The sequence below is a fragment of the Lactuca saligna genome, chromosome 6, assembly GCF_052625555.1.
Source record: "Lactuca saligna cultivar CGN05327 chromosome 6, ASM5262555v1, whole genome shotgun sequence".
In the NCBI taxonomy this organism is placed as follows: Eukaryota; Viridiplantae; Streptophyta; class Magnoliopsida; order Asterales; family Asteraceae; genus Lactuca; species Lactuca saligna.
In genome coordinates, this window is record NC_136422.1 from 31029280 (window position 1) to 31036578 (window position 7299).

The 7299-nt window shown below is 33.7% G+C and overlaps 2 protein-coding genes across 2 annotated transcripts; both read left to right on the top strand.

Annotated features, from left to right (window-relative positions):
- Nucleotides 1-388: 388 nt before the first annotated feature.
- On the top strand, nt 389-3963 carry LOC145001277 (synaptotagmin-3-like). Its single transcript, XM_078960646.1, has 12 exons — nt 389-660; nt 895-993; nt 1084-1134; nt 1224-1347; nt 1441-1559; nt 1653-1754; nt 1846-1920; nt 2026-2102; nt 2200-2449; nt 2554-2922; nt 3000-3137; nt 3725-3963. Exons 1-12 carry the CDS (start codon nt 550-552, stop codon nt 3851-3853), a joined length of 1644 nt encoding a protein of 547 aa, XP_078816772.1. The 5' UTR covers nt 389-549; the 3' UTR covers nt 3854-3963.
- A 679-nt stretch (nt 3964-4642) lies between these two features.
- On the top strand, nt 4643-7170 carry LOC145000668 (large ribosomal subunit protein mL102 (rPPR5)-like). The gene has a single exon (XM_078959932.1). The coding sequence runs from the start codon at nt 4738-4740 to the stop codon at nt 7036-7038; it is 2301 nt and encodes a 766-aa protein (XP_078816058.1). The 5' UTR covers nt 4643-4737; the 3' UTR covers nt 7039-7170.
- The last annotated feature ends 129 nt before the right edge of the window (nt 7171-7299 follow it).

The following is a 7299-nucleotide window of genomic DNA, read 5'->3' on the forward strand; positions in this document are numbered from 1 at the left end:
TCGCACAACATATCTACAAAAATATTTATACAAACCATCCCTCTATTTTACTATATATTACGTCATTTACCTCCCCTATTTCTCAATATCATCTTTTAATAACTTGAAATGTGAGCAAGTGATTTTCTAGACGCTCTTTTACATAATGTTGCTTTTCCCGTGGATGTTTTCCCTTAACATCAAACAAATCAATAGATGTATAGATTATTATTCTTTTTGTTTAATGTTCAAAAAGTGAAATTACGTTAAACATTGAGGGAGGCAAATGTAACTTCTTATTATTCCCCCCTTGTTTTCTATTGCTTCAAAAAGCCTATTTTTGTTTTGTTTAATCGTGTGTTTTTCGTCATACACTCCTGCATTACGTTAACGCTATCAAATTCAATCTTGCAAGCCATATACAATCTAATCATCGCTTTCTAGATTTCGTAATTCCATTTTGTTTATCTCCCTTTGACACCAATGATTCAATCATTGAAACATTATGTTTATATGATCCAGAAACCAAGATCGAGTTCTTGTCAATAACCCAAATGAAATAGTGTGAAGATGAACTTTATCGGTAGTTTATTGGGAACTATCGGGTTTGTATTTGGAATTCCCGTCGGTCTTTTTCTGGGGTTTCTCATCTTTATTAGCACAGAATCTACAGATGTGAAGGTGACTGATTTGATTTGATCGATGAATGTTAATTCTTAAGCTGAGTTATCGTTTTATTTCGTTTCTATACAGTTTTCTAAAAACGAAATGTAAGTGTTTGATAGAATGATCACTATAATTGCTATGCAAACAAACGATTGCTTTTCCTCGTTTGAATTCACAAAATTATCAGCATTTGAATACCTTTTTCGCGTTGAATAATTCAGTTAGAGCTTTCTCAACTTACGTTTGCAGATTCCATTCATTAGGCCTCTTCAGGAGCTTGATAGAAGCTCATTGGTTGATATTCTACCCGAAATTCCATTATGGGTAAAGCACCCAGACTATGAACGAGTGAGTATTACATTTCAAACATTCTTACTTGTCGTCATCTTTATGTTTTAAAAAAAAACACTGCAACATGGTTTCTTTATGATTCTACAGATTGATTGGTTTAATGATGTAGTTCGTGATATGTGGCCTTATATCGATAAGGTGAACACTTTAAAGAATCTTTTGTTGGTTTTTTTATGTATAAAAATTATAATAAACCTATCTCACATTGATTTCATTCTTGTATATAGGCAATATGTGGCATGATTAAAAGTTTATCAGAACCTATATTTTCTGAATACATTGGCATGTTTCATTTAAAATCCATAGATTTTGAAACTCTTACCCTTGGAACTCTTCCTCCTGTAGTTCAAGGTATGTTTCTCACTACAAGACTTAAAGAAAATGTTTTACTTCTTTAAAATCGATCAAATCCTTTTTTTTGTTTTGTTAAAAAAAACTCTGCAGGTATAAAAGTACACGAAATGAATGAAAACCATCTTGTCTTTGATCTAATGGCTAAATGGGCAGGAAATCCCAATATAACTTTGGTTCTCAAGTTATTATATTTTCCAATCAAAGTTCAGGTTAAAAAAGTTTGGTTTTTATGTCATAATATACATAAATTTAGTTCCAAGATTGAGCATATGATTTATGTGATGACCTTGTTTTTTTGTCAGTTGATAGATACACAAATAACTGCAGCAATTCGGGTGACTTTGAAACCATTTGTGCCCACTTTCCCTTGCTTTTCAAATGCACAAGTTTCTCTAATGGAGAAGGTTTGTACTTTGTACACATTATATACTTAGTTTTTATTTTTATATTTTTTAATTGTGGAACAATAATGAAGGTTATGTTTTGTATTTTTAGCCTGAAGTAGATTTTGGGTTGAAAGTAATGGGAGGTGATCTAATGGCAATCCCTGGACTCCATAATTATGTTCAGGTTTTCTTTCTCTCCATTTTTTTCACCTTTTTCTTTATCACTTTTATGCTTCGTTAAATCATAAAGTTGTTTGGCTAAATCATTGTGAATGTGGACAAATGATAGAGACTAATCGATGAACAAGTATCTAGTGTTTATCTATGGCCTCAAACTTTGGAGATCCCAATTCTTGATGCTTCCATGTAAGATCTTTACATGTTTGCAATAATAGCACTCTTTGAATCTTGGTTTTTCTCAAGAAAATCAAGATTGACATTTGGTAGTGATGATTTTTGATAGTGGTGCAGCCAAGAAACCTATGGGTATCCTACATGTGAAAGTTATACGAGCCCGCAAACTCAAAAAGATGGATATAATTGGAACTTCTGATCCATATGTTCGTTTAAGTTTAAGTGGAGAGAGGATTTCTTACAAGAAAACTAGTGTAAAGCTCAAAAATTTAAACCCCGAGTGGAATGAAGACTTTAAACTTACTGTAAAAGATCCCGAGTGTCAAGTCCTTCAACTACGCGTATACGATTGGGAAAAGGTGTGATTTTTATCAAAAAAATAAAAGTTTACTACTTTTCAAGATCAAGATCCATGTGGGTTTTGCTTAATTTGACATAAAATGTTATGGTTTTGGTTGTGTAGGTTGGGGTGCATGACAAGTTAGGAATGCAAGTTATCCCATTGAATCTTTTGACACCACATGAAAAGAAGGAGTTTACAATGGAGTTGGTGAAAAACATGAATCCAAATGATCCGCGCAATAAGAAGCCACGTGGAAGCATCACGGTGGAATTAAACTTTGTTCCTTTTGTTGAAGACACTATGGGGTTCAATGGACCTATTGACTTGTTTATGAAAAAAGAAACAATTCCTAAAACACTTGAGAGTTCATATGTGAATCGAGCGGGGTTGCTTGTGGTGACAGTGATCGGGGCAAAAGATCTTGATGGAAAGCGTCATAATAATCCTTTTGCTTTAGTCATTTTTAAAGGAGAAAAGCGTAAAACGAAGGTGAGTTAGGAGTTGTAGATATCTTGATTTTCTTGAGATTGTTTGTTGGGATTCTTGATTCGGTATTTTGATGATAGGTATTGAAGAAAACTCGGAATCCAAATTGGAATGAGGATTTCCAATTTATGTTAGATGAAGCTCCATTAGAGGAGGCTATCCATATTGAAGTAATAAGCAGACGCAAGAATAGAGCCTTTAGGTTTGTTTCATCAAAGGTAAACCATCTTATAAACACTAGATGCAATCAATAAGAAAGGTTATATTGTTCAAGTCTTAGCGTCACCTTCTTTCTTGATTTGTCAACATTTTGATTTATCTTTTTCACATCACTTTCTTTCTTGATTTATCGATATTTTGATTTATCTTTTTCATGTTGGCTGTGAGACTTGTTTGTAGAACATGCCTAGGGTGGTGTGTACTTATTTTTTCCAAATTAAGATGCAGTGAGTGGAAGATCCAAAACCAAAACTAACATGGATATATCTTATATACAAAAATATAATGAAAAAGAATTATAAAAATCTAAATTTATGAAGTTTTTTGAACCTTTTAGTAAAAATCATATAAAAAATAATTAAGTGAGACCAATTATACAACTTTCAAAAATAATTCTTTACCTAAAATATAAGATGGGTCCAACCTCTAAGTGGGGTCCATGCAGCCTACTTCCATATAGGTATATCTATTACTTAGTATCTCTTGTAGATAAGTGGTGTAGTAAGGATGTGAAAATGTATAAAAGAGTTTAGGTTCAAGTCAATATATCACCTTTCAAGTAACATGGCTTAATATATGTATGCAGGAAACATTGGGGCACGTGGATATCAATCTTGTGGATGTAGTTTATAACAATCGTATCAATGAGAGGTATCATCTCATTAACTCACGAAATGGAGAGATACATGTCGATATACAATGGAATGCGACATAATGGTATAGTTGTAGTTAGCTTTACAAAGATTGTTTAATTCTTGAAAGATTTATCTATTTACGAAAGGTTGTAGAATAGAGAATCATGTTGTAAAGAACATTGTTTTAAGTTGTAATTTACAAGGTACCAAACATTCAATGACTTCTTTATCATGTTTCATTAGAAATACTTTTTGCCAAGGTCGAAAAAGTTGGTTATAAATCTTTTTGGATTTTCACATCAAAACCCTTTTTTTGAAGTTGTAAGTGCATAGTGATGTGCTGAAAGATGTATTTTTTTGCTTAGCAACAAAAAATTATTCAAATTTATACCAATATGTTGATGATAAGATTATCGGAGTTGTAAAAACCATTTTGCTCAAGATCATATGTTATAAACATGCTCCAAAAAATGAGAGTGCAATGGTTGAGGTATAGATTTTTACAGAAGATATATTGTATTCAAATCTTGATTGTTATCCATTTTGCGATTTATCCCAACCCGATGATGTTGAAAAAGATCCGAGATAGGACGTTCAAATTGTACATATTAGTTTTACTATTTTTTTTTTAAATAAGCATATTTAAAAAAAAAAAAAAAAAAAAAAAAAAAAAGACATGTATTATGTTTTCAACGATCGTGATATAAAAACATTTAGTGTCCTTAATTTTCTCTTTATATTGCAACAACTAATAGAGAATATTATTATTATTATTATTATTATTATTATTATTATTATTATTATTATTATTATTATTATTATTAAAAAAAAAAAGAAAAAAGAAAAAAAATTGGTCGACCCCTGAACCCAGTTCTAAACCCTAGCCCTCAGCAACCACGCACGTCTCTCTTCTCCTACACTGTAACATTGTCACTCTCGCGTTCTGATCTTCCAAAACATCAAAATGATCTCTTTAATCGCTGCATCAAAACCCCATGTATTGAAACACAGCTTCTTCTCCAATCTTGCAAGAATCTCCAATTCACAGCATCCGGGTCTCTGCTTTTTCTGTTCATCGTCTTCACCAGACACACTCACAAATGAAGAAACCCCAAAAACGGAAACTCCAGATTTGTCCGCCGAATCACATCCTGAGAAACCGGTCTCGACCCGTGAAGAAGCACAACCAGGGACGATCCAGAATCGCGAACCCGGAATCCCACGAGGTAAGCATCGAAACCCAGAAAAAATTGAAGATATAATTTGCAGAATGATGGCAAATAGGGCATGGACGACTCGTTTACAGAACTCGATTCGAACATTAGTCCCTGTGTTTGATCACAATCTCGTTTACAATGTATTGCATAGTGCTCGAAATCCCGACCATGCTTTACAGTTTTTCCGGTGGGTTGAGCGCTCGGGTTTGTTCAAAAATGACAGAGAAACACATTACAAGATCATAGAAATTTTGGGTAAAGCTTCAAAGCTTAATCATGCGAGGTTAATTTTGCTCGATATGCCCAAAAAGGGTCTCAAATGGGATGAAGATTTGTTCATTGTTTTGATCGATAGCTATGGAAAAGCCGGAATTGTTCAAGAAAGCGTGAAGATTTTCAGGAGCATGGAGGAATTAGGTGTTCCAAGAACTATAAAATCATACGACACTTTATTCAAGGTGATAATGAGAAGAGGAAGATATATGATGGCGAAAAGGTACTTCAATAAAATGTTAGCAGAAAGCATAATCCCTTCAAGACACACTTATAATCTCATGATTTGGGGGTTTTTCCTTTCTTCAAGAGTAGAAACTGCAAACAGATTCTTTGAAGACATGAAAACCCGTGAAATTTCCCCAGATGTTGTCACTTACAACACAATGATCAACGGGTTTAATCGTGTCAAAAAGATCGAAGAATCCGAAAAATTCTTCATGGAAATGAAAGCAAGAAACATCGAACCAACTGTAATCAGCTACACCACCATGATCAAAGGGTATGTTACAGTTAACAGAGTAGATGATGCATTGAAGTTATATGAAGAAATGAAATCTTTTGGAATTAAACCGAATTCTTTCACATATTCCACTCTATTACCTGGTCTTTGTGAAGCAGAAAAAATGTCAGAAGCACATACAATCATGAAAGAAATGACACATCGACATCTTCTCCCACATGATAACTCCATTTTTCTACAATTAATCTCAGGTCAATGCAAATCAGGTAATCTTGATTTAGCTACAGATGTTCTTAAATCCATGATTCGTTTAAACATCACCCCTGAAGCTCAACATTACGGGGTTCTAATTGTAAATCTTTTAAACTCCGGGGTGTATGATGAAGCTGTGAAGTTGTTAGATCAACTTATAGAACAAGAAATCGTGTTGAACACAAAGGGTACTTTAGAACTCGAGTCAAACTTATTCAACCCAATGATTGACTATCTTTGCAACAACAACATGACATCAAAAGCCGAAACTTTATTTCGCCAATTAATGAAAATGGGTGTTTTAGATTCGGTTTCTTTCAACAGTTTAATACAAGGTCATTCAAAAGAAGGAACACCCGATTCAGCTTTTGAACTTTTAAAGATCATGATGAGAAGAAACATTTCATCTGATAAAACTTCTTACAAGATGTTGATTGAAAGCTACTTGAAGAAACAAGAACCTTCCGATGCGAAAACGGTTCTTGAATCCATGATTGAAAACGGGCATGACCCGGATTCATTGATCTTCAAATCAGTAATGGAAAGTTTGTTTGAAGATGGAAGAGTACAAACCGCAAGTAGGGTAATGAAAATGATGATTGAAAAGGGTGTGAAAGATCATAAAGATTTGGTTTCAAGAATCTTGGAAGCACTTTTGTTAAGGGGTCATGTGGAAGAAGCTTTGGGGAGGATTGAGTTGTTGATGAATGTTGGATTTGGGCCTGATTTTGATGGGTTGATTTCGGTTGTTTGTGAGAAAGGAAAGACGATTGCTGCTGTGAAATTGTTGGATTTTGTTTTGGAGAGAGATTATGGGGTTGAGTTTTCGAGTTATGATAAGGTTTTGGATGCTCTTTTGAAAGCTGGAAAGACACTTAATGCTTATTCGATTTTGTGTAAGATTAAAGAGAAAGGGGGAGTGACTGATAAAAGTAGTGGTGAGGAGTTGATTAGGGTTTTGAAAGAACAAGGGAACACACAACAAGCGGATGTTTTGTCAAGGATGATTATGGGGAAGGAGAAAGGGAAGAAAGTGAAGAAACAAGCTTCGGTTTTGTGAGTTTTGAGATGAGTGATGATGAGTTGCTTGAATTTTAGTTTTGATTTTGTTTGTCACATAATAAACTCTAATGAAGTTATTGTAACATGCACCTCACTAGTTTATTTTACAAGTTGGAACTCTTTCATAGAATATTGTATTTTCATTTGATTTTTGTTAGTTTATGAAGATGGTTGGGTTGCTTTTATGCAACATGTTTTGAATTTTTAGAGTATCAAGCTAACGGGAAATTGGTAATGAAAGCATATCTTTTTGTGAATC

Excerpts from the sequence above, each read along its gene's own strand:
- LOC145001277 (XM_078960646.1), top strand. The coding sequence starts at position 550 with ATGAACTTTATCGGTAGTTTATTGGGAACTATCGGGTTTGTATTTGGA. Across the intron at positions 1,755-1,845 it reads AAGTTTCTCTAATGGAGAAG|CCTGAAGTAGATTTTGGGTT; the intron begins GTTTGTACTTTG and ends TTGTATTTTTAG. Across the intron at positions 3,138-3,724 it reads TTAGGTTTGTTTCATCAAAG|GAAACATTGGGGCACGTGGA; the intron begins GTAAACCATCTT and ends ATATGTATGCAG.
- LOC145000668 (XM_078959932.1), top strand. The coding sequence starts at position 4,738 with ATGATCTCTTTAATCGCTGCATCAAAACCCCATGTATTGAAACACAGC.